We start from the raw sequence: 27,965 nt of genomic DNA on the forward strand, positions 1-27,965 counted from the left end.
TCCAGAGACTAACTCTGTAAAATTTACAAGTATAAAACTGAAGGAATTGTTATGCAATTTAATGTTCACCGAATATTTCAGAAATGAAATAATTGTGTATAATCAGGACACACTGTAGGTGTTGTCTTTAGAAACTTAATAAATGTTAGTCATCATTTTATTTTCAATAGCAACAGCATTCCAGACACTTGAGTCATGATTAAAAATTACCTGTAAGGGGCTGGCGTTGTGGCTTAGCAGGAAACGCACTACCCACAATGCTGGCATCTTGTATGTGCATCAGTTAGTGGTCTGACTGCTCCTTGCTAACTTCCTGGGAAAAACTTCAGAAGATGGTGTAAGTCTTTGGGGTGCTGCCCATCATGGGGGAGACCTTGGCTGGTACAGCGCTGGTCACTGATGGCCATCTGGGGAGTGAACAGACTGAAGGAAGATCTCTCTTTCACTGTTTCCCTTCCCTTACTGTAACTCTGACTTTCAAAATAGATAATTTTTTAAAAAAAATCACCTGTAATCAGTCTGAATTTGTACTTTTTGCATTGTCAATGCTGACTCCAAATATAGGTGCAAGCATCAAATTATTTCTGATGCAGTCACTCCAAGACTTTATAAATCAAAATTCATGACTATTTGTATATAGATGTACTAATATCACTAGTATATATGTATGTATATATGTAAATATTATACATATACATATATTCAAAATTTAAAGTAACTCTACAAATTAAAAAAAAAAAAAAGCTCTGTGCCAGAGACCAGCTCCAGCCAGTCCAGGGTCCCCCAAGGTGTGAGAGGAGTTGGTGCTGGAAGAAATGAGAGACACACTCACAGCAAGGCTGATGGCATGGCTCTGGCTCTGGAGTACCAGACTTTATTTTTATATCATAAGTCAAATAATGATTCTTTTTTTCTCACAGTAACAAGTCTGTTGTCCAATTTTTTTTCTAATTATAATTTTGATTTTCATATTCAGAGCATGGGTTACAATCACAGACAGGTGCAAGATAATGGGCTGTCCACACAAGCCAAGGCCTCGAGTGCTGCTGAACTATGTAGAAATTGGCTACACAAGCAAAATAGTACCTTCCTAATCTAATCTTTACTAGAAGCCCCAAGTTCAAAGCAGGCCCTTTTTAAAACGTATCCCTGCTTTGAAGTTTTTTTCTATAACTCTAATTTCTTTATTGTACTTATTTAATGTTCACATAGATCTATTCCACAGTTTTGACATCCTAACCACTGTAGTATTTGTAGCATATATTGAATTCAAGCTTTAATAACATTTGGCTTTATTCCAGTGGGAGGTATATACCAGGGAGCCCGTGGCCTTTTCTTTTCCACAAACAGCTCAACCTTGCGTAAAGCAACAATCCTTTCTCCTACACTAACATTCTGCTTGATTAAAATTCTACAAAGCAATGGACATTTTGGGGATAATGAGACTAAGCGTTCTTCCCTAAAATTAGGAATACAGCAGTCATTAGTGGGACCACCAGGAAGCTCCAGCTTTCTTAAGCAGAGTGTAGTTCCCAACAAACCTAAAACCACCAGGAGGACCGCAGCTGTCTTTCTCATGCCTTGCTGAGACAGACCTTCCGCTGTGACCTTGTCAGCCAGCCGAAGTTGCCTTGGCCTCGCCATCTCTGCCATGTAATTCCGTTTAGACCTCTCTAAACTGTCCAGAAGAGCAAGCTTCCAAGTCAGAAAACGCTGTTAGAAGAAGAAAGCAAAGAGAGAATTTCAGATGAGGGTCACGGGTCCTTCCTTCTTTTTTGTTATGGCATTTCCTTTATCCATCCTTTTTCGATGGACACTTCAGCCATTTCCATTTCTTTATATTGAATATTACTTCTATGAACATGAAGTTGCGGATATCTCTTAGATCCTCATTTCATTTCCTTTGGCTAAATACCCAGGAGGGGTAGGTTGCTGGATCACATGGTGGTTCTTTTGCTAAATTTTTGAGCCACTTCCATACTGTTTTCTATAATGATGGTATAAATTTACATTCTCATCAATGTAAAAGTTACCTTTTTCTTATACCCTCACCAATATTTGCTATTCCCTGTCTTTTTGATAATAAGTGTACTAACAAGTGTGATGTGATAGTTCATTGTTGTTTTGATTTGTGTTTTCTAATGGTGAGTGATATTTGGCCTCATTTCTTATAATTGTCAACCATTTGCATGTCTTCTTTAGAAAAAAACCTCACATCCTTTGCCTATTTTTTAATTGGGCTATTTTAATTTTTTCACTATTAAGTTGTGTTATTCCTCATATATATATATATATATATATATATATATATATTTGACAGGCAGAGTTAGACAGAGAGAAAGGTCTTCCTTTTTCCATTGGTTCACCCCCTAAGTGGCTGCTGCGACTGGCGTGTTGTGGCCAGCGCACTGCACGGATCCGAAGCCAGGAGCCAGGTGCTTCCAACCTGGTCTCCCATGTGGGTGCAGGGCCCAAGGACCTGGGCCATCTTCCACTGCACTTTCGGGCCACAGCAAAGAGCTGGACTGGAAGAGGAACAACCGGGACAGAATCCGGCTCCCCAACCAGGACTAGAACCCGGGGTGCCGGCGCTGCAGGCAGAGGATTAGCCAAGTGAGCCGCGGTACCGGCCTCCTCATATATTTTGGACATTAACCTCTTAGAAGATATATCAGAAAGAAAAACAAACAAAAATCACCTGTCAAAGTGAAGCAACTTTGGTTAAAAAGTATGTGGCAGTTCTCTCTGAAGACAGCGACGAATTGGAAGTGTGCTTTTGAAGAGTCAATTTTCTGCTATTTGCCTTTCTCCACTTATTACATTTTTCTAAAACTGGTATTTAAGAACTTGTTCTCTGTCTCACACAAAAAAATTATGATCCTGGTAGGTGTGAAAAGGATATGTTTGAGATTACATTGAGATCACATTCTCTATTTCTGGGTTGCCATGGCTAATTGTTAGGCTTCAGATTCCTTGCACTTTCAGTGGCTTGAACCAGAGTAGCTCTTGCCCAGTGTGGGAGGTTTATTGAAGGTCAACTATTTTTATTTTTTTAAAAAAGTCACAACTATAAAGTGTATTCATTAATATCTTTAAACCTTTAAAGCTGGAGGCAAAATTTCTTCTAAGTAAGGTATCTATTGTTTTCTCACTGAATTTTTCAAAAGCAATACTTTTGAATCACTTAAAAACATTAATTTTATTTATAAATTTGGAAAGGAGAGAGAGGGAGAAAGAGAGAGAGAGAGAGAAAGAGAAAGACAGAGAGAAAGAGAGAGAGGGAAAGAGAGAGAGAGAGAGAGGGAAAGCGACAGAAATCTCCCATCTGCTGGCTGACTCCTCAAATCCCCAACTGCCTATAAATAACAGCCAGGGCTCTGTCAGGTCAAAGCCAGGAGCCGTGAGCTCACTTCAGGTTTCCCACCTGCGTTGTAGGGCCCAAACTACTTGAGTCGTCACTTGGTGCCTCCCAGTGTGTGGATCAGCGCAGAAGCTGGAATCTGAAGTGGACACAAACCCAGCGCGTGCGATGTGGCGTGCAGGGATCCCAAGCCATAACTTAACTTCCATGTTGAGCACTGCACCATGACTTTCAGGATCTGGTTTGACTAAGCATTAAAAATGCAGGCAATCCAGAGTGCAACACACAGATTTTTATATTCTAAATATTTGGAAGTAATTTTGTTGAAATCAAAACATTTTCAGCTCTAATGCTTTCAAATACTTGAGGCAAACTACCAAGTTAACATAAAAAATATAGAAATGATTTCTAAGATAGCCAAACTTTTATTTTCCTTTGTACTAAGATGTCATCAACAAAGTTATGATCATTACAATAGTTTTTTCCCCTGCAGAAGAAGGGTAGTCTTGGGCACCTCCATGTTACTTTTTCTTCCCTTTCTTTTTTTTCTGTGTGTCAGCAGCTGGAACCCTCTTTTCTGTCTCTGCCTTCATCGTGGCTTCCTGAGCAGCCAGAGCCTCCAATCTTAGGCGTTCAGCTTCCACCAATTTGTTTCTGTATTCTTCCCGGATATTCAAGACCTTCTGTCGAGCTTCATCCAAGGAGTCCTGTTCCAAAAACAAAACAAAACAAAACAAAACAAAAAAAAAACAAAAAACAAAACAAAAAAAACCAAGCAAATAAGTTCCACTGATAAAGGTTTATAGTCATAGGGGAAAAAAATGAAATCCCTTTATCCTTTCCTTATACCAGTAGATGTATGTGGCAAATTATTGAAATTCAAAATCAGTGTATGTATTCAAATGCTTACAAATACACCAAACATGGGATAGCCATAAACAGTATGTGCAATTGTAACACAGAATGGTCAATACAAGCATTGGTAGGAGAAAAATAAAGCGAGAGTCAATAAATAATAGGTGGAGATTTTTGGCAAAGGATTTATCACATGCAATACATAAAATAATTAGCTCAGTGTCTCTCATGCAGTAACTGTGTTTAATACTAAGTTACCAGTTCCTCACAGGTCTTTCAACTCTCTTAAAATATATCTGAGCTAAGCCTGAAGAGCGCCAAATAACATCATCTAATCCATTGTTTATCTTACCACTTTCTTAACCACTCCAAAACACAAATGAAACGCATACATCAGAGAATCTAATGGCCTGATAATTTCTTGGTCCTATTCTTCCTTCACCACACTCCCTTCTCCTGGTTCAGCTCACTTCTCTTGGCTTCCTGGACATCCCAGGGACTCCACGCTTTTTATCTCACCAGCTGCTCCTTTTCAGTAAGTTCTGCTGATTTCTCTTTCATCCATTATACCGATGTGAAGGTGATCACATCATAATATTATATAATCAAAGAACAAGGAATCATGAATTAATTATAACATAAAGAAAACCTTCTAGAAATGCTTGCTTTGTCTTCATCCTCATATTTCCCAAGAAGTTTAAGAAATTTACCATGTTTTTGCAACTGTAGTGGTTTGGGTTAAGATATCAGAACAGCTGGATGTCAGAATCAGATTTGCCAAAGATTTGATGAAACAAAGTACTGCATCTATCAGTAAGCCCATTGCACAAGTACAAGATGATACCAGTGAGACAGAGAGAGAGACAGAGAGAGAGAGAAAGAGACACACACAGAGAGAGATCTTGTCATTGTGCAAAGTAACTTTTCAATATATGTCAGTAATCCCTTGAGGAATTGGTATGCTTTCTTCCGTCTGGTAAGAAACCTTACTGATGATGTTAATCTTTAAATGGCTTCAATCCTAATTAGGATGTTGATCACATTGAAATGAACAGGATCTGAATTCATACTGTTGCAGCTAATATTTTTTCATCCTCTTCTCTCCTTCTATTGCATTTGTTGTACGCACAGACAACATGAATTGCAATCTTGAAATTTCCTTTTGTCTTACAATTTAATTAAAATTATTTCCTATATGATACAATGAATCTATGCAATTTTAGTATTTGTTAATTATTTTACATATTCACTTATTAAACAAACTTGTGAATTAGACATCTGTCCCAGGTTCTGGAGGCACAACAGTGAATTGAAACAAATCCTTGCTCACAGATGGTCTATATTCTAGTAGAGATAGATTTAAAATGCATGCACATTAGTACATAGACTGTACTTAAATGTTCATGTTAAGCCAACAAAGGTATAAAAGATAGGAGTTTCTTAATAAAAGTAAGTCCAGATGTAGTCATACGGGGGATGAAGTCATAAAGGGCTTGATATCTCTAGTGAAGTGATGATATGTGGAAAATTTCTTCTGGAGAAGGAAATTCTAGGAAGAGGCAGAGTCAAGGTAAATGGACAGAGACAGGAACATGCCTGGCTGTGAGTGGAATGGTGAAGTCAGTTTGACAAGAGCAAAAGAGACAGAAAAATGGACAAAGATATCAGAGAGGAGAGTGATTACTGGATTATTTTGGGCTCTTGAGGTCATAATCAAGATTTTTTTCTTTTTTTTCTCTTTGTTTAAACATTTATTGATTTTTATTTGAAAGGCAGAGTTACAGGGTGGGGGAGATCTTTCATCTTCTGGTTCACACTCCAAATGGCCGCAATGGCTTGAGCTGGGCCAGGAGCTTTACCCTGGTCTCCCATGTGAGTGCAGGGGCCCAAAGAGTGGCCATCCTCCACTCTTTTCTAAGGGATCAGCAGGGAGCTGGGTTTGAGTGGAGCAGCTGCAACTGGAACTGACACCAATCTGGGAAGATGGCGCTGCAGCTGGCAGCTTAACCTGCTAAACTGCAACACTGGCCCTGGAATTTTTCTTAGTGAAAAAGCCAACAGAGAAGGAAAATGATCCCCTCCTTCACTTTAAACATGTATTATTATACACACTATTGCCATTCATAATATAATTCCTATTCTTTTATGGTTCCATGGTAGCATCTCTCCCTAGATTAGTTTGATATGGCTGCAATATTAAGATACCTCAATCCAGGTGCCTTAAATGTCAGAAACTTACTGTCTACCAGTTCTTGATGACAGAAGTTCAAAATCAAGGTGTCATCAAAGTTGGTTCTTTCTTTGAAGTTGTATGTGACCACAAGGCTTGCTTTAGCCAATAAAATTTGAGTGGGAAGAATTTCCATTCATGGTCTGAAACAGTATTGGTCAATGTGAAATTCTCCATGTTCTCTTCCCCTGCCATAATAATCATGGTGGAAGTTTCTGTATGGAAACCTCTTCCAACCTGAGTAATCTTAATGGGCACGAGAAGAAGGAACCCTATGAAACCATGTTGGACACGTAGCTAGAATGGGAAATGATCTTTCATTGTTTTAAGTCACCAATTGATAAACTAAGGCTTATGGAACAAATCTGGATTATTCCTTATTTTTTCTCAATAATTTTTGAAATTTAAGTATTATCCCATTCAGTTAAGTATTTGCTTTGATGCTATGTTAGTAATGAGTTGAATAACTGCAATACATGGCCTGCAAGAACAAACGCTGTCTCTGGGCCATCCAGAAAGTGAGTTTATCGAACCCTGTGGGTGAGGTACTATGGCACTGTGGGTTTTGTTCCCAAGGAAAGCATAGTTTATCCTTATTGATACAAGCTATTTTGGCTGTTGAGCAGAGACCACACTGTTGTGAGGCAACATGGAAGCAATGAAATCAGTCAGGAGTCGGCGGCAGTGCCCTGGAGAACAATGACAGGTCGGCCTGGAGTGATGGGGCTATAGACAGTGTGACGTCATTGGACTTTGCATATGTTTCAAGGAAGAGTAGAGAAGTTTTGAGAATGGATTACACGTGAGGAATGGGAGAAGCCAAGGGTGTCTTCAAAGTTTCTGCTCCGAGCAACTGAAATAGAGCAATTGCCATCCCCTGGGGTGGAGAATATCTGGGGGTGGGGTGGGGTTACATGTTGGTGCTGAAATGGGAAGGAAGGAAAGCTTTCTATAGGGTGGATTTGGAGAGGTTCCATTTGAGGAGCTTCTTGGACAAACAAGAAGGGTGTCACATTGGCATGTTCTTCCTATGAACCAATATTGGAAGTGATACAAAGAATCAATATCACTGTGCCGAAAAAGTTTAGAAAGTTCTGTGGTATACAGTCTCTAGGAGTGTGTGCATTGTATTGGGAAAATGGAGAAAAACAGATCTTCTTCCTCCATAGTAGGAAGTCTTCCTTATATTCTAATGAAATTTCTTCTTTTCTAGTATGATACTCCCACCTTCAATTAAGCCTAGTATTCCGTGGTACACAATAATTTTTTTCTTTTCTTCTTTCTCTCACTCCATCCCCCATTTCTTCTACCTGGCCTAAATAAAATATCTGTATTCTTCTGCTGGGGTAGTGATATGACAGTCATCAAGTGGTGAATACTTGAGGGAGTAAGCTATAATTATTAAAGAGCTTTACCAAGCAAAGCTATCTTATTTTTCTCTCATTTCTCTTTGACTTCCCAACATACCTGATGCCAATGACTGCTGAGCTTTTGAGATCTTCTGTAGATTCTGTAAAGAAGTTTGAGTTTATTCCTGAGAATTTTCCCACTGCTAGGCTGGGATTTGACTGTCTCAAGTCTGTTAATGTGGTCTTTGTTCAGTTATTTTCCAGCTTCACAACTCATTTTGTTGCTGCTTTCTCTCCAACTCTTTCCATCTTTGAACAGGGACACCCAATATTGTGCATTAAGAGAAATTTTTGGGAGTACCGTGAGATGTATATAATCAATTTGACTTTTCTTTTTCTGAGAAACTGAGAATTGTAGAACCAAATGTTTTCAGGACTTTTTTCCTATCCAGATGCAATATGGGTCTATGATTCTCTCTTAATATTACAAAAGATTTTGTCAACTGAGACCAAGCTATGTACTTTTAAACTCACCCGCATTTCCCCATACATATCCAGAATTTCATCTTTCAGCTTGAACCGTTCTTCTTGGCCAATATCTCTAATGCTAAGGATTCTTCTCCTATGCTGTCGAAACTGGTGAATTTCTTCTGCCTTTTGCATGGCCTGTTGCTGATTCAGTTCTTCTGTTTGCAGCACAGGCTCTTCATTTGTCTTCCTGGATATAAAATCATCAAGAGAGATACATAAATAATTTGGGAACTATGCAATGAATTTTAGGGTCTCCCACTTGGGTGCAAGGGGACCAAATATTTGAGCCATCTTCCTCTGTTTTTTCAGGAGATGGATCAGAAGTGGAGCAGGTGGGAAATAATGAACCATTTCTCTTTAAATGGGCTATGCTCTATCTATTGAGTCACTAAAATTTTACAGAAACACTTTGAAAATATTCAGAAATTTAGATATATCACTTGTTGAGGATATTGTGGAATTGATGTTGAAAACTCTGATATTAGTGGGTTTTCCTTTTGAATTTATGCTACTAAATAATTTTGATAATGTTTTCAAGTTTACAAATACATTTGAATAATTATCTTGCTTAATCCTAGTGTCTAATTCTTGGGAAAATGGAATCTAATGTAATAATGACAGCAGGTATGATAGGAATTTTCAGAAGTTCACCTTACCTTAATAAGACTTCAAATTAAATCTTTACAAAAAAATTAAATGACTTAAGTGATTGATTTAATAAAATATTTGCAAAATTTGAGATATAAAATCATACATTTCAAAAAGTTTAGACACACTGAAGATATATTAAGAATTTAATCTCAAATTTTCAGCTGTTTAGCAACTGTTATTGGCAATGTGTCCCGAGTCTTATAAACACATTTGGCTGTATCAGTCTTATTTAAAATTACAACTTACCGTACATATTGATTTATGTCTACAAATTCTAGTGCTTTTCGAATATGCTGAGGAGACATTTCCAGAACTGCTGGAGATCGTGAGCTAGGTCCTGTTTAATAAAAGAGATCCAGACTTTCAAAAAGTTATCAAAAATGACAAAATAATTAAATAAATAAGCACATTTAATAATCACAAATTAAACAAATAACTATTGATTTGGCTTGCTTTAATTTTATTAAATATATAATTATCAATTATATTTCATGTTTCTCCTCTACTTGGTGTTAGCATACCTGTAGTTAGTTAAAGAGATAACACAGTTACTATACTCTGTTAGAAGTATAACAAATATTATTCTAAATATGTACAGTTATAAAACTTCATATAAACAAATTTAGTGACCAAACATTTCAAAACCTTGGGCTATACATGTAGCATTTGAAGACTGGGATATAAATATGTTTTAGAGAGAATATCCTATCCCAAAGAACCTTGTGGAAAGGGGAATGGGCAATGTATACAGGCAAATGCCGAACATCAAATCAGCTGACAGTTTTTATGCCGTATAGCCCAAAATGAGGCCACAAGAACAGATTTAAGAAACATACTTTTAAGTTTAGGAAATTAATCTTTCAACCTTTGCCTGACCATTTGAGTTTTTTTTTTTTTTTTTGGCCTGACCGTTTGAGTTTTATAACTCATTGAGCATAATTTATATATCATAAAGCCTGCCCATTTAAAGGATGCAACTCAATGCATTTTATTGCATTTAACAAGTTGTGTGAACACAGCTCCAGGAAACCATCATTGTATTTAGGCGTCCATTGATTTGATTTTCCTAGACATTTCATGTAAATAATACTGTACTTCTAACTCATATGGTAAAACTATGTTTAACTTTCTAAGAAATTGCCAAATCGTAGTGTTTTGATTATTATTAACTTCATAATAAAATTTGAAATCAGGAAATAGAAATCCTCCAACTTGGTTCTTTTTTTAAAAGAGTATATTTTAAATTATTTGTTCATTCATTCATTCATCCATTTTAGGTGCAGGGGTAGACACATGCACATACAGCTAGTTCACTCCCAAATACTCGTAATGGCTAGGATTGAGCCAAGTATGGAAAAAAGCCAGGAACTCAATCCAAGATGGCAGGGACTCAACTAATTGAGCCATCATGGCTGCCTCCCAGAGTGTGAATTAGCAGGAGGCTGGAATAGAGTATAGAGCTGGAACATGAATCCTGGTAGTTTCATATGTAAATTGCATGTCCCAAGTGGCATCTTACCAGTAGGACAAATGCCTGACCCTAACCAACTTTAAGAATAGTTTTCAGTTCACAACAAAATTGTAGGGAAGATACAAAGATATTCCACATACCCCATCCTCACACACATACATGGACTTCCCCATTATCAATATTTCCCTGCAAGTGTGTACATTTATTATAATTGGTGAATCTACATTGACACTTCTTTGTATCTCAGGGTCTGTAACTCTCAGTGTTGTACATTCTATGTTCAGACAATTATATAGTGACATATATCCATCATTAGGTTCTCATGCAGAGTAATTTCACTGCCCACCCAAAGCTTCTGAGCCCTATCTATTTTTCCTTTGCTCCCTCCTACTTCTGGCAAGCACTATTTTTTAAGATTTATTTATTTATTTGAAAGTCAGAGTTACAGAGAAGGAAAGAGGCAGAGAGAGAGAGAGAGAGAGAAAGAGAGATATCTAAAGATCTTCCATCTCTGGTTCACTCTCCAAACAGCCACAATGGTCAGGGCTGGGCCACACTGAAGCCAGGAGCTTCATCGACATCTCCCACTGGATTGGAAGTGGAGCAGCTGGTACTTGAATCAGCACCCATATGGGATGCCGGCACTACTACCTGCTATGCCACAGCATTGGAACCATTCTATACTTTTGCCTCTTCCCAGACATCACATAATTCCAATTGCACAGTAGGTAGCCTTTTTCTCATTGGCTTCTTTCACTTGCTAGCAGTCAGTTTAATTTTTCCATGTATTTTCAGAGCTCGATAGCTCACTTCTTCATAGTACTGAGTATTACTCCATTGCCTATGTAACACAGTTTATCCATCATGAATAAAGCTGTAATAAACGCCTGTGGGTAGGTTTTTGTGTGACTATATTTTCACTCCTTTGAGTCTATACAAATGATTGTGCCTGCTGGATAGATCATATGGTAAACAACAGAATGTTTAACTTTGTAAGAAACCACCAAACTGTCTTCCAAAGTGGCTGTACATTTTTTTTTAAACCACCTGTACTGTATGAGAGTTCCTGTTGTTCCTCATCCTTGTCAGAACTTGATGTAGTCAGCTTTTGGGTTTTGGCCCTTCTAAGAGGCGTGTAATGGTATCTTATTTTAATCCTTATTTCTCTGATGACTTAAGATACAAAGCATTTTTCATGTGCTTTTTTGCAGTCCACATAATTTGATTTGTGATGTCTGTTAAGGCCTTTGTTAAGATTTTTCAGTTGGGTTATTTGTTTTGTTATCTTTCACTTTTAAATGTTCTTTGTGCACTTTGTAAAGCACTCTTTTATTAGACATGTCTTTTGAAAATATTTTCTCCCACTCTGTGTCTTATCTTTTTATTTTCTTAAGCATGTCTCTCATGGAGCAGAAATCTTTAGTTTTAATGTTAAGTACAGCTTATTAATTTTTTAAATAGATTTGTCAATTTTCTTTGGTGTTTTATCTAAAAAAATCATTACCCGAATCAAGGTCATCTATATGCTCTCTTATGTTATAGCGTTTTAAAGTTTCTCCTTTCACACTTAGGTTTGTGATCCACTTTATTTTGTAAGGGTTGTAAGGTCTGTATGTAGATTCATTATTTTGCATGGGATGTTCAGTTGTTCCATCATCATTTGATGACAAGTTTCTGTTTTCTACATTGTCCTTGCTCCTTTGTAAAAAAAACAAAGAAACAAACAAAACAAAACAAAACAAAACAAAAAACACAAAAAGAGTTCATGTATTTAATTGCCTCTATTTCTGGTCTTTCTATTCCATTCCATTGATTTATCTTTTTTTCTTTTGTCCATGTCTTGTTATCTTAATTATTGTACCTTTAAAGAAGGTTTAAGAAGGGTAGCGTAAGTCCCCTAACATTGGTCTTCTCCTTCAGTATCGTGTTGGCTATAGTGAGTCTTTTGTCTTCCCCTACAAACTTTAGATTGCATTGAATCTACAGATCAACTTGGGAAGAACCGTCAATTTGACAACAGCCCTCTGTTGTGGTTATTTTTTTTTTAAGATTTATTTCATTTTTTTGAAAGACAGAGTTACAGAGAGAGGCAGAGACAGAGAGAGAGGTCCTTCATCTGCTGGTTCATTCCCTAGATGACCGCAAAGGTGGAAGCTGAGGTAATTTGAAGCCAGAAGCCAGGAGCTTCTTCTGGGTCTCCCACACGGATGCAGGGGTCCAAGGACTTGGGCCATCTTGTACTGCTTTCCCAGGCCATAGCAGAGAGCTGGATCAGAAGAGGAACAGCCGGGATTAGAACTGGTGTCCATATGGGATGCCGGTGCTTCAGTCCAGGGATTTAACCTGCTGCACCACAGCACTGGCCTGACAATAGTTTTCTGAACTATGACCATACAGTATCTCTCCATTTATTTAATTCTTTTTTAATTATAGTTTTGCAGTTTTCCTAATTTATTTATATATCTATATATCTATCTATATATATATATATATATCTTTGTTAGATTTTACTTACGTATTTTATTTTTGATGGTACTAAAGCAAATAGTAGTGTTTTTAACTTTAAGTTTCCATTTATACATTATTTGTATATAGGAAATGATTTTGTCTTGTATATTAACGTCATAGCCTGCAACCTTCGTTATAATCAGTTACTAGTTCTAGCAGGATTTTTTCAGATTTCCTCCATAGAGTTTTATTGTTTCTTTATTAATTGGTTTACCCTTAACTCATTTTTACCTTACTGCGTTAGATGAGATTTTGAGTATGATACTGAATGAAGAGAGGGAACACACTTGCCTTCTTCCTGTCTTACTGGAAATGTCTCTAGTTCCTCATGGTTAAGTATGTTACTCATACAGTGCTGATAGCTACTCCTAATCAAGTTGAGCATATTCTTCTCACACTTGGTTTTTCTTTTTTTAAAATTATTTTGACCATTCTGGGTCCTTTGCATTTCCATATAAATTTTGGTGTCAGCTTTTCAAATTCCATAAAATAGCTGCTAGAATTTTGATTTGACATCGCATGCAGTGGCTTTACCTGCTTTACCACAGTGCCATCCCCTCTAAACACTTATTACTGATGATATTGTAATAAAAATTGTCCTGTAAATTTCATTTTAATTGTTCATTGATATCTGTAGATCTTAATGTAGATTTTTTAGGAACCTCCAGACCATACTCCACAATAGTTGTACTAGTTTACTTTCCTACCAGCAGCATATTAGGTTACTTTTTCCCCACATCCTTATTGGTACTTGGAATTTTTATCTTTGTATATATACATGCTAACTGAGCAGAGGTTATTATTATATATAATATGTATTATGATCTATATTATATTATTGTGGTTTTTATTTCCATTTCCCTGATGGCTAGTGATCCAAAGCAGTTTTTCACATATCTGTTGGGCCATTTGTATTTCATGCTTTGAAAAATGCATGTTAATGTCTTTTGCCCATTTCTTAACTGGATTGCTTGTTTTATTGTTGTTGAGTTTCTTGAACTGCTTATATATCCTGGATTTAATCCTTTATCAGATGCATAGATTGCAAATATTTTCTCCCATTCCATCAGTTGCCTCTCCACTTTGTTGAATGTTTCCTTTGCTGTTCAGAAGCTTTTTAACTTGGTATAATCCTATTTGTCTATCTTTGCTTCTATTGCCTTTGCTTCCAGGGTCTTATCTAGGAGGTCTTTGATATGCCAATATCTTGCACTGCTTCCCCTAAAATTTCCTCTCATAATTTGTTTTCCTCTAGTATGTTTTATGTCCTGAGAGTTGCTATTTGTATAGGGTGTAAGATAAGGGTTTTGTTTCATATGTTTGCAAGTGGAAATCAAATTTTCCTAATATGATTTGTTGAAGAGACTTCTTTTTCCAGGGAGTGATTTTAGATCCTTAGTTGGTTGTAGAAGTGTGGGTTGGTATCTGGGATTTCTATTCTGTTCCACTGGGCCATATGTCTATATTTGTGCCAGGACCAGGCTGTTTCAATTATAACTACTTTGTAGTATGTCTTAAAATCTGGTATTGTGATGCCTTTGGTTTTGTTTTCGTTCAGTAACATAGTTTTAGCTATCTCAGGTCTCTTTTGCTTCCATATGAATTTCTGAACCATTTCTCTAGGTCTGAGAAGAACATGCTTGGTATTTGAATTGGTACTACAATGAATCTGTAAATAGCTTTGGGTGGTACAGACGTTTGGATGATATTAATTCTTCCAATCCATAAGCATGGAAGAGTCTTTCGTTTTCTTGAGTTTTCTTCTATATATATTTTATAAATTTCATTGTAAAGATCATCCATATCCTCAGTTAAATTTATCCCATTTTATTTATTTATTTATTTTGCTATTGTGAATGGTACTGATTTTACAAGTTTTTTTCTCAGCCATAACATTGTTGGTGTATTCAAACGCTATTGATTTTTCTGTGCTGATTTTATTATCTTCTACTTTACCAATATCTTATAAATTCAATAGTCTCTAAGTGGAGTCATCTGGATCCCTTATATAAATGATCACGTCATCCACAAACAGGGTACTTTGACTTCCCCCGTTCCAATCTGTATCTCTTTGATTTATTTCTCTTGCCTAATTGTTCTGGGTAATATTTCCAGAAGTATATTGATTTGCATATGTTGAACCATCCTGGGACAAATCCCACTTGTTCTGGGGAGGGATAATCATTTTGATATGTTGTTAGATTTGATTAGCTAGTAATTTGTTAAGGGTTCTTGCATCAATGTTCATCAGAGGTATTGGTCTATATTTCTCCTTCTTGATTGTACCTTTTTCTGATTTTGGAATTAAGTTAATGCTGGTTTCACAGGAGTTTGGTAGGAACCCCTCCCTTTCCATTGTTATGAATTGTTAAAGAAAAATTGACATTAGTCCTTCTTTTAAAAGTTTGGTAGAATTTTGGGGCCGGCACCATGGCTCACTTGCTTAATCCTCTGCCTGTGGCACCAGCATCCCATATGGGCACCGGTTCTAGTGCCAGTTGCTCCTCTTCCACTCCAGCTCTCTTCTGTGGCCCAGGAGGCAGTGGAGGATGGCCCAAGTGCTTGGGCCCCTGCACCCACATGGGAGACCAGGAGGAAGCACCTGGCTCCTGGCTTCAGATTGGCACAGTGCCAGCTGTGGTGGCCATTTGGGGGGTGAACCAAGGGAAGGAAGACCTTTCTCTCTGTCTCTCTCTCTCTCTCACTGTCTATAACTCTACCTGTCAAATAAAAAAAAAAGTTTGGTAGAATTCAGCAATGAAGCCATCTGTTCCTGGACTTTTCTTTTGGTTATGTCTTTATTACTGCTTCAATCTCCATCTTAGTTATTGGTCTTTTTATGTTTTCTATGTCTTCATGTCTCAATTTTGTTAAATTGCAAATGTCCAGAAATCTATACATTTCTTCCAGATTTATGAATTTGTTCACATATAGTTATTTGATCTAATTCCTGAATATTATTTTTATTTCTGTGGTAACCATTGTAACATTTCCTTTTTCACCTGATTTGCTTAATTTGGGTCTACCCTACTACCTTGTTTTGGTTTTTTGGGCCACTGGTGCATCGATTTTGTTCATTTGTTCAAAAAAAAAAAACAGCTCTTCTTTCACTTGATCTTTTTTATGTTTTTGTTTTAGTCTGGCATTGTGATGTAGCTCGTTAAGCCCCTGGCTGTGATGCTGGCATTCCATATGGGCTATAGTTTCAGTCCCTGTTGCTCCACTCATAGTCCCAGTTCTTCACTAATGTGGCTGAGAAAGCAGTGGAAGATGACTCCTCTATCCCCATTAGAAACCTGATTGAAACTCCTGGCTGATCGTTTCTACTTGGCCTAGCCCTGGGTATGGCAGACATTGGGGAGTGAAGCCATGGATGGATGATCTCTCTCTCTGTCTCTATTTCTATCTCTGTAACTCTGACTTTCTAGTAAATAAATAAATCTTTATTGTAGTTTTCAAGTCTATGCTTTTGCTTTACATACTTTTTAATTTTGAAATTCACAGATTAATTTAGCAATTTGGGGAAGAGAACCATTGTTGATGTTTCTGAGGATGTTTCCTTCTAAAATGTGCACTCCAGCCTAGGTTCTGAACAAGTAGAGAAACTAAGATATTCCATACTTGACATTTAAAAAAAAGATTTACTAATTTAATTGTTCGAGAGGCAAAATGCTAGAGAGAGAGAGAGAGAGATCTTCCATCTACTGCTTAACTTCCCCAGTTGGCTCCAACTGCCAGGTCTAAACCAGTCTAAAAACAAGAGCCAGGAATGCCATCCTGGTCTCTCATATGAATGGAAGGGCTCAAGTATTTAGGTCATCATCCACTTCCTTCCCAGGCACATTAGCAGGAAGCTGATTTGGAAGCAGAGCAGATGGGACTTGGAACAGCACTCTCATATGGGATGCCAGAGTCACAGCGGTGCTTAAGCCACTTTTACATAGATTTAATCAGACTGTAATTAGATTTGAGAAGCAAGTGGACCATGGTCAGAGCAAGAGAGGTGGCTGACTCCTCCAGCTCAGTCATGGGTGATGCTCTCTGGGAGAAACCAAATGGACTTGCGTCCCCATGGGAGGCTCAGTTGTTGTTTCCAAATATATCAGTCAAGTAAGAAACTTAAGGGTGGAATTTGGCGCATGGGCTTAAATTCCTGCTTGCGACACTTGCAGCCCATATTAGAGTGCCTTGTTTGGGTCTTATGTCTTCTACCTTCCATCCAGCTTCCTGCTAATGTGCACCTCAGGAGGCAGCAGATGGCTCAAGTACTTGAGTCCCTGTCATGCACATGGGAGAAGTGGATGGAGTTTTGGGCTTCTGGTGTAGGTCTGGCCTAGCCATGGCTGCTTGGGAGCATTTGAGGAGTGAAATAGTGGATGGATGATCGGTCTCTATCTCTGAGTTTCTCTCTTTCTCTTTGCCTTTTAAAAAATGAAAATAGATAAATATATATTTTTCTTTTTTCAGAAAGACATTTAGTCCCTTTGGGATAGAAAGAGCCTGGGCGCTGCTTATGAAGGATTCTTCATCATGGACTCTAAACGTGTGGAAAAGCATTTCCCTTTAACACTTTTATCACGGATTTTGTTTCATTTTAATGAACAAATACAAATCCATTCAGAAATAAACAAGTCAGTGTGGCCTGTGCACCACTGAAAATTCCAACATTTTAGAAACTGAATACTTAAAATTTGTTGTAAACAGTAAGAAGAAATTCCATCTTGTTGTGTGCTATGAATAAAACAAAATGGATCTACATACAATGATGACTGTAGGTGTCTATGTGAACACTAACATTTTATTTTTAGTAATTGTTGACACAGAAAGTGTGTACATGGACACCTGCTCATTTGTTTGTCTCATTTATCTTTAGGTTAAGCATGTATCAGATTCTCAAGGAAATTATTCTGATAGGAAAAATGAAGACCTATGAATCAAAAATACAGATTTTTTTCTATTTTTCTTGCCCCAGCCATCACATGTTTGTGTTGATCTTTTCCAGAACTTTTTTTTCCAAAACCGTTGCACCTCCCCAGTGAGAGCAGCACTTACTGACATTCTCCTTCTTCCTGATCTGTTCGCGCTCTTCCTTCCCAGATGGGGTTGAGGATGTTCCTGCACTCTCGTTGTTTATGGATTTTGTGAGATCCTTCAAGCCCTTGCTCATCTGCCACTTCTTCCACAGCAAACTTCCTTCTCCTGTTGGCGACATTCCTTTGGTGTCTGAAAGAGGACTCTTTGCAACTGACTCTTACATACTACCTAAAGGTGTCTCTCCTACAGCATAACATTTATATTAGTGGAAAAGCCTGTGTTTGGCAAAGACAGGTGCAAACAATAACAGGGCTTGCTTATGGGCACACAGGTCTGGAGCAGATGACTTGAAAGTCTGGCGACTTCTAATCAGAGCACTAGTGAGAGCAATCACTGGTACCTTCAAAGATGACAGGGATGGCCCAGGCAGACAATGCTTCTGGAAGCTGCCTCAGGATAGCAAACATTCACAATATACATGGAGGCTTTTTGAGTTGCGATAACCTAGATGGAAATGGGATCTTTGAACTGTGAGAATGGTTGTTAAGATGGGCCTTGGAGGATGTGCCACAGGCCTGTGCCGAGAACTGTGCATAGATGGGGAACTCCTCTCTAGGGAGGGGGATCAGTGTGTAGGCCCTTATTTAAAATTGCCCCAAAATATTGACAAAAAGGGCTCTTGCATATGAAGTCATAAAGAGAGGAGGTTTTTCTTTAACTTTGTAATTCTACTCCCACTTCCAGATCCCTAGGAAAAGTACATAACCTACCATGATGTCCACCTATGTAGATAGTATTCTGTTATTTATCAGTCACAGATGAGCTAACTCATGTTATAGTCTGCTTTGAATGAAAGGCCATAATACGGGAGTAATTAAAAGACCTGCAAACTTTTTGAAGAGCCTTCATATACATGAATTTCAAAGATTTTTGCACCAAAATGAACTTAGTTTTGAATCCTATTTCCACAAACTTTTTGAGGTAACCTCATACACTTCAATAGGTTGATGTAATAAAATAAAGTATGTAAGGCCTAGTGCCAGGCTCAAAGCAATTGCTCCCTAAACACAGTTAACTGTACTATTATCTTCTTGTTATTGTTATTAGAAAAGTGCCAAACACACAGTAGTGATCCTGCATTCAGGTTCAATATGGCACCATCTAACTAGGTTATGCCCTTATCTCTTGTTTCATCTTTTCTTAAATGGGACAAATGCCTACTTAGGAGAAGAAGATGCAGAATTTAACAAGAAACTAAATGAAAGTGATTTGATCATTGAAGCACTGGTCATATGATTATCTGAAATTGTGCAACTTTCTAGAATCCTGAAGAGAAGAGATTCTGCAATGTTTCCTTGTAACCTAGCAAGACCCACTGGGTATTTTTAAAAAAGTTCATGAGACAGCTGTGTGCTCTGAGACAGTGGCGCAGGACTCACTGACCTTCGTCTGCAGCTTTAGTTTGGCTCTCAGTCGTAGGCCCTCTCTCAGAATAAGGTGTTTTCTTAAAGAACTGGTTGAGGTAGTGCAAACGAGCCTGAGCAGCCTAAAGGACAAAAGTTACCAATTATTTATTTAAAGAAATGGTTATCATTTAAAAAAATAATTGATCAGGAGAGACATAAAGACGAAAGAGAGAATGCCTGGGAATTGAACCCAAGGATTCAGATACCAAAGGTAGGCATGTTAGCTACTAGGCAAATGTCCACCCCTTAGTTTTTTAAGCTCTTTGAAAATCAATAGCCAATGCAGGCAATAACATATTAATGATACTCAAATGAAACAGGAAAATGTGAATTGAATGGGGCAGTTTCAATCTGAGTAGCTCTTCTTAATTTTCAAAGAAATTCAAAATGTGAATCATTCATGATTTTGACAGTTATTATTGAGAATGAATGGATGAAGAAGAACTATTAAAACTGCTATCTTACTGTTCTTGGATCTTTTTCATCTGCTTCAATGACACTGAGTTGTGATGTGGAACAATTAGATAAGCCAGAATGCTTCACTGTGGCAGTAAGGTGGCAATTAATGCATTTTATCTAGGCAGATCTAAGGATGCTCAAATTATATGCAAGCATCTGTTACACAGGTTTATGCTTTCCTATTTGGCAGTGTTAAGAACAGATGTTGATATAGTCCTGCCTATATGACAAGAGGTAGTGCATAATCGGGCCTATAAGTATCATCATTATGTACTTTGCTTTTGCAATTCCTCCTGGTATCAAGAAGGTAATATTTCACAATGTGTTGAGATGTAGTTTAGTTGATCAATGTCTGATAAAATTCCAGATACCATCCCTAACTGAAAGATTATATGTTTTTGCCAACATGGCTCTTCTTTCAGACCATGCCTAAGGATGAAAAGTAAAAAGTGACAACTTGTCAGAGTTGGATGACCTTGATTGCTCTTCCTGGCTCAGTTGATTCCCAGGCTTGCTTCATGGCTCGGATTTCATCTGCTCGTTCTGTATCTTTTTTCACTTCAAAATAATCAAATTCATTGTGTTCAGTGACCAACCTCAAAATCCAGTAGGGTTTATTTGGGTCTTCTTGTTGAGAGTGAACAGTAGATATCTGATAAAATAAACGATTTGGGGTGAATGCTTTCTGCTTTCAAAGGGGTCTAATTTCACTTCATAATCTACAGTTTCACTAGTTGTTATTTACCCAAGAGTAATGAAAACATCTATTTGTAGGCTTATAAAAAATCTTCATTGCAGTCTTATCCACAATAATAACAAGAATGGAAACAACATAAGTATCCATTAACAGATGAATAAATAATTTATAATATACACATATAATTGGGTGCCACTTAACCTTAGAGTAATAAACTATTGATATACACTAAAATTCAGTTGAATCTTGTACACAGACATTATATCATGATGAAGAGGTTGAACACAAAAGAGTACATGTGGTATGACTTTTTGTATGAAATATCAGAAGAGGCAAAGCAAATCTATGCTGACAGAAAGTAGATCAGTATTTGATGAGGTCAGGAGAAGGGGTGACACAATCAACCGCAAGGATGTTTGAGAGAATTTGTAAACTTGTAGAAATGATCTATAATCTATACCTTGGCAGAGGCAAGGATTACATGGTAAATACACTTATTGAAACCCATTGTATTATTGAGATTTGTATATTTTCCTGTATGTAACTTGTACAAAGTAAAATTATAAATTATATTTATGCTTACTCATGGCATTTTTCAGGAACTGGAGAGGAGGACTATCAATTATTTCCATATCTGAATATACTTGCTATATATTTATTATGAAAGTCAACATTTTGATGTTTCATAAAATCACTTAAATGGACCATAGGCTGGAAATAGCAGGGCTTGACAATTTCTCCAGGGAAAGGCTCATTGGTGGCAAGCAGGTGGGGAGAGCCTTAAAACTGATGTGGTTACGGAGCACTTTACATAGGTTGAGAGTTTGTCAATGGTCCATGTCAAAAAACAGAGTTGGGGAAGGAGGGGTGAGTGCAACCCCTGGATAAAGTTTTTGGATTCAGTTTTGTTTCAGTGTCCCTGAGAAGATTTTGCTTTCAACAATATTCCCATATGGTCTTAGGACAACCAACTGTGGAATTGCAAGTCTTTCTCTGTCTTCCTTTGTATAGAACACAATGCATTATCTTTTATTGTCTTTTAAATTTCTTAATAAATGAGTCTGTCAAACACTTTTCTGGGAGGAAGGGGGTACTTTGAAGACACTTATGGGAAGACCACATGTGTTAACCACAGGGCTAAGACCTCGGTTAAGCTTGTTCAGTTCTCCATGTCTCTAGTGATAAACTCCAAGTAAAATCTTTCAAATGCAAGTGGATAGGTTTTTCCAATTGTGGAGTCTGGGGCAACTGAATCATCCTATCTTCTTATTGTTTGCTAATTTTCCTTTATTATCAATTTTACTAGTAGTACAGTCATCCCATTGATACACTCCTTCTGGAAACCTTGGTGTTAAACTCTGTTCCCTCTTGTTTTTTTTTTTTTTTTTTTAAGAATTATTTATTCATTTGAAAGTCAGAGTTACATAGAGAGAGGAAAGGCAGAGAGAGAGGGAGGTCTTTCATCTGCTGGTTTACTTCCCAGCTGGCTATAATGGCTGGAGCTGCACCGATCTGAAGCCAGGAGCCAGGAGCTTCTTCCGGGTCTCCCGTGCGAGTGCAGGGGCCCAAGAACTTGGGCTATCTTCTGCTGCTTTCCCAGGCCATAGCAGAGAGCTGGATCAGAAGTGGTGCAGCCGGCACTAGAACCATTGCTCATGTGGGATTCTGGCCCTTGAAGCCAGGGCGTTAACCCACTGCACCACAGCGCCAGCCCCTCCCTCTTGTTTTTAACACCCACTTTGTACTAAAAAGGACACTTCTTTTTTGTTTCCTAAATGATTCTTGATCTGTCCTCTCCTTCCATTCTTTTTTTCTATACCTGGTGCATCTTGCATTCTGATGGTTGGACTACTATAATACTTTCTTGAATGGTTCCTTCATCTCTAGCTTTATCCCCTTAAAATCCAGACTTATAAAAGCTACCTGGTATCTGAAATGTAAGTCTGATTGTGTCAGTACAGTTTTAAATGCCCCATGTTCCAGTCTTGCTTAACCTTTGCACTGATCAAAGCAATTAAAGATTTTGTCATTGTGGATATCTTAATTTGTGTGCAGTGTTTTTATGTCACTTGAATTTGAATGCCTTTAGGCCTGAGTTTGCACTCCTCAAATTTGCATTTCTTTCCCATAACCACTGCAGTTATGTAACTGGCCCTCTGAAAGCATTGTGGAATCTAGGCTGTCTTAAATGCCCAGTCTTCTAATAGGGCTCAGTGCTTTCTTCCAGGTTACTCTCACCCACCCTTCAACCTCATGCTGCAAAAATATGCACTGATTGAGTTCATGTTTTCCTTAGCCTGTCTGTACTCATTGATTCAATAAGGTTCAGTTCCTCCTGGAAGAGGCTGGGTTAGGTACCTACCCTTTCTATCACTGCACAATGTCTAGCATTAATAGTCTCTGTTTACCCTGTTAGACTTTGGGTGTTTGTGGAGCTGTGACTATATCATATTCATGTTAGAAGCCCACATTCCAAGAATATTGCCCTATTCAATTAAGCTTAAAAAAGATTTATTCTTTTGTGAGCCAGAAAGACAAATAACAGAGTGAGATAGAGATGATAGACAGATGGACATCAGATAGAGATAGTACAGCATGTCCCTATCTGCTGGTTCTCCACTCCAAATTTCCACACTTTGATCTGGAGCCAGGGTTGTAACACTAATCTCCTATTTGGGTGGCAGTAACTACTTGAGCCATCACCATTGCCTCCTGGTGTCTGCATTAATAAAAAGCTGGAGTTAAGAGCAGAGCCACATATCAAACCTAGGCATTCCAATATGGGATATGGGTGTTTTAACTGTTAGGCCAAACACCCACCTCAATTCATGTTTTCCAATATTGAACTGGGAAAAAAGCTGTGGGGAGCAACTCGGACTAGACTAAGTTACTCGAATTAAGACTTATTCTATGCATCTGCTCTCCCACAATATGGCGCTGAGAGAGGAGGAAACAGCTTCTACACAGCTGCCTCCAGTTCGACCAGTAACCTGCAGGAGCTGATCCTGCTCCTGATTGGAGGAGAGCAGCGTACTCGGCGTGTGGGTAGCAGAGTTGGGATTGGTGGAAGAGGACTATAAAGGAGGAGAGAGACAACATGCACCAGGAACATCTAAGGGGAACATCTATCTGAAGGAACACCTGTGCAGCCCCCAGAGAGCCGGCCGGCGGTGTGCCGCTCCCCCGCGGAAGTGGGGAAAGTGGCAGGGGGAACCGCCCTTCCACGGAGGTGGAAGGGTTGGTAGCCAACCCAGGAAGAACCAGCAGCAAACCCGGGGAGGGCCGAGCAGACAAAAGAACAGCGCAGGGTCTAGTGTCGTTCCTCCGCGAAGACGGGGAGCGACATAATGGTGCCGTGACTCGGATAGGAAACCTAGGCAGGGTTTAGTGTCGTTCCTCCGTGAAGAGGGGGAGCGACAAAAGCTTAGGAAAGGTTTCTTGAAATATCTCCAAGAAATCTAGAGCTGACTGCTGGAATCAAGGAGATGAAGTTTTCACTGTTTTGTCCCCAGGAAAGATGGGCAAGCAGAGACCCAAAGAACCAATGTTCATTAAGTGGCTGCATAAGGAAAAAAGTATTACGCCCACCTGAGGGTCAAAGCGAGGTGCTGGTTTCTCCTTGCCTGTCTTGTCTTTCTCGGAAGACTTTTCTTTGCCCTTCCTTGTTGTTTTAGATGTTCCTGAAGATTTCTGACTGTCACTGCTGGCATGGGAATCCGGGCTTCCCATCGTAATTAATTCTTCATGTTTCTCTGCATGAGCTGGAAGAGATGTAAAAATGAAAACCAGTGAATCATGATATAACAATAAAATCATTTTATGAAGGATCAAGGAGAGCAAGCAAGGAAAATGTAACACATTTGAATTTCTCCATTTGAATTTCTCTCCTTAAAAATAAATCCAAATAAGGATCTGTTTGGTATTATAAAAGATGTTGACTTGTTTTTATAAAAATGAGGTAAGTCATATACCATGTGCTCACCATTGAGGTCATTAAGTTGTTGACTTTGGTCTTTGGTATATTCATAACGTTATGCAAACATTGCTAGTATCAAATTATTTATAATATATATACATTTTATTTCATTTCTTGCTGATTGCTCTGGCTTGTACCTCCAGCACAACACTGAATTCAGGCCTTTTCTAATCTTATACTCTTCCTTATGCTTGCTTTGGCCTTAGTTTTCTTTTCTTTTTATTTTAACTTTACAGTTCTTTTTCAGGCAGAAACTTATTGATTTAATATGTTTTTAAAAGTAGTTATTTGTAACTATAAATTCCTCTCGCACTGCTTCCACTGCATTCCTTATCTTAATGTGTTTTATTTACTTTTCCATCCCTTGCTAAACACCTCTCAATTTCTCTTGTGAGTTCTGTTTTTTGCCTATTGCTCAGGAATCTGTTGTTTAATTTCCACATAGCATTGTGAAATTCCAAAATTTATTTCTTGATAATTTCCAATTTCCTTAATTATGACTACAGAATACACTTGTATAATATCCATACTTTTTAGATTTATTGAGACTTGTTTAATTGCTTTCTATATGGCCTGTCTTGCACAAAGGTCCACACGCATACTTGATAAGAATATATATTTTGCTGTTATTGAGTGAAGTATTCCATGGAAATCAGTCAGGTCAAGTGAGTTTACAGTGTTACCCAAGTCTTCTATTACCATACTGATTTTCTGTTTGCTTGCACTATCCATTATTAAAGTTAGAGTATTGAAAGTAATAATTATTATTGCTCAATTATCTTTTTTTTTCTTTCATTTCTAACACTTTTTGGTCCTGTATTTTGAATTCTATTGTAAAATCTTTTTTGTTTCTAGTAGCTTTCTTTTGTCTTAAAATTTGTTTTTTTTTTTTTTTCTGGTATTAGTAACACCAGTCCAGGTAAATTTTGATTGCTGTTTTGTGCCATTGCTTCCTACACAGGCTGTGTCTCGCAGCTGACTGGAACATCACTGCATGGGATTACCAGAGCTCTGCAAAGGAAGCAAGATTCCACTCTAAGCAGTCTGACTCTTTCCAGTGATGGGGTCAGGCAAGACAGAAATGCATTGGTCTAACTTGTGAGTGGAAAAGTGAGAAAAATAAACCTACAGAAAGATAACAAGGTTATTTAAATGAGAACAAGGACAAGGGCAAAGGTTAGAGATAAGGAGCTTTGGAACCAGGTCAAGAGGAGAAAAAAGACAAAGGCATTTCTAGGAGTTACAGGATAAAACCTTCTTTCATCAGAAACCCAGGCTACAGGGTAGAGGAGGCCACAAAGGGCACTTTTCCCCTATGTTCTTCGGTATCCCTGACAGCCAAAACTTTACAGTTGAGGAAACACTGCTTGCATAGAAATGGAAGCCTCGGGTTTCAGGATTTTTACCTTTTGGTATTGCTAGGCCTTCCGTACCATCCACAGATGTTGCAGTACGATCCTTCACCTGCAGCTCAAAATGAGGTAACTGGGTGGTTCCCAACCTCCTGGACCACAGCTACTTGCCTTAGGTCCTTGCCATGGTGAAACTGAGGTCTTGGTCATCTCCATTCCAAGACATTGTTGAGTTGACTATATTTTAAAACCCCCTTTGAGGCCAGTGCGGGATAAATAACCTCATAACAACTGGGTGGAAGAACAGTCGTTACCTTTTGGTGCCAGGTAACTCTGACACTGCTACTGCTGTGCTTACTGTAACATTGCAATTCACAATTTTGGTCAATGTAAAAATCACCCAGGGAGTGTGGGTGATCCTGTGAGACTGCCTGCCCTGCCCAGGCAGGAGATTGGGAGGGCAAGGCGTGCCATGCCTGCTGGGAGGCAACCTGCAGCCTGGCTGCTGGCAGGTGGCAGGAGCCCTGGGCACATTTCCCCCCACCTATGCCAATTAGGTAAACTGCTCCTGGGTGTGGCCCAGGCCCATCAGGAAAGCTATGTGGCCTTCAAACTGATTGGAGAAGCATAGCAGCACCAATATCGGCTTCATTCTGTAGAATTAGTGTTGTCCTGAATTAGTTACGCCCCTTCTGCCTGCCCTTTAGAAACTGCGCATGGTTGTTAATAAAGCAGACATCGTCACCGAAACTTGTCTCTAGCCGAAGAGCTCCGTTGCCCCAACCACGCGAACAGCATGCCAGCCTCGTGGGATGAGCCCGCGAAGGAGCTTATACAATTCGGATCTCCAGGCCCACCCCTCAGATATCCCAACTTGGTAATCTGACGTGGGGTCTAGATTTTTAAATCTATAATTCAAAAAATCAAGTGATTTTGATTCAGATGTCTTATGGTTCATGCTCTGAGAAATCCACTTTAAGCAGTCTGTACAGTTTTCTCTTTTGTTCGAAGCAAGTGCTGCAATGGAGTGGGTTGAAGGGAAGAACAGCAATGGCTTAGCATTCACAGCGGCTGAAATTCTTTCACAAGAATGGGTCTCAAAGCTCAGCCTGCATCTTGCACCACTTGGAGGATCTGTTATAAAACAGATTTCTGCGCACTGTCCCTCTGGATAGATGTGGTGGGTCTGCAATGGAGCCCGCATATTTGCATCTTTCACAGAAGCAGGTGTGGTGCTGTGGCTGCTGATCCATGGGCCACACTTTGAGAACCACTGGTTACATCTATGAGATACCCTTATTGTTCCCAACCTGATGGGTCTTTGCTTCAAGTTCTATTCTCTCTAACAATGAGATATCCAAGTGGTAGAGGAAAAACAATACCCATGAATCCTTTCCATGTTTCTTTGTCTTTTACCTCTCAAACATCACAGAGGGGATCTGTCACTTACTGACAAGAGTTCCGTCAGCACTAGCGCAAAGGACCCGACCATCTCCTGTGAGTCACTCCACTATAACAGTATTTGTAAAAATCTCCTAGATCTTACTGATTACTTGGTGTCCAGTTAGGAGCTATTTTCACACTGGGCACAGATGACCCTGAAGTCTGTGAAAGGATTATGGGCACCACCCTTTGGCAAAGGGGGAAATTTGCCCTTCTGCCAACAAGTCCAGCAGCTGGGGAAAATCCTTTGTTCGAATGACTTGGAAGTGTGTCCTGGCTCAGCCACCGGGCAGGTTAACTTTGGCAGGTTTATTACATTGTTTTAGGCTTAAGGTTCCTCCTCTGTATGACAGAGAAACTAATATCACCAAAGTGTTTAAAATAATCAATGCAGAACATTAAAAATAGGCTCATACCTACTATCGTTCATCTTGGGTTTTTAAGATGCTTAACAAATGTTGGCTGAAATTAAATCTAAAGCTGTCCCATGAAGTATTTCTGAAGCTCTGTTCTCTCATTATCCATAGTTCTTAGAATCTGAGTCTTACATTTAAGTGTATTTGCTTCCATTAAATGGAAAAT

At 38.6% G+C, this 27,965-nt stretch overlaps 1 protein-coding gene across 3 annotated transcripts in view; it reads right to left on the reverse strand.

The window, feature by feature from the left end:
- Window positions 1-849: 849 nt before the first annotated feature.
- Window positions 850-27,965, reverse strand: part of ADGB (androglobin) — a 217,516-nt gene continuing 190,400 nt past the window's right edge. For 2 of the 3 annotated variants that reach the window (XM_089332586.1, XM_008263619.5), the window contains 7 exons: window positions 24,201-24,373; window positions 20,391-20,567; window positions 19,434-19,536; window positions 18,009-18,155; window positions 9,224-9,314; window positions 8,330-8,513; window positions 850-4,068 (listed from right to left, as the gene is read on the reverse strand). In XM_089332586.1, the coding sequence (XP_089188712.1) occupies window positions 3,883-4,068; window positions 8,330-8,513; window positions 9,224-9,314; window positions 18,009-18,155; window positions 19,434-19,536; window positions 20,391-20,567; window positions 24,201-24,373 (1,061 nt within the window). In that variant the 3' untranslated portion in view covers window positions 850-3,882. The remainder of the gene's footprint in view (window positions 4,069-8,329; window positions 8,514-9,223; window positions 9,315-18,008; window positions 18,156-19,433; window positions 19,537-20,390; window positions 20,568-24,200; window positions 24,374-27,965) is intronic. The other variant, XM_008263621.5, reaches the window with a different exon arrangement.

The sequence above is a fragment of the Oryctolagus cuniculus genome, chromosome 5, assembly GCF_051225735.1.
Source record: "Oryctolagus cuniculus isolate XC-2025 breed Fujian yellow rabbit chromosome 5, ASM5122573v1, whole genome shotgun sequence".
Lineage (NCBI taxonomy): Eukaryota > Metazoa > Chordata > Mammalia > Lagomorpha > Leporidae > Oryctolagus > Oryctolagus cuniculus.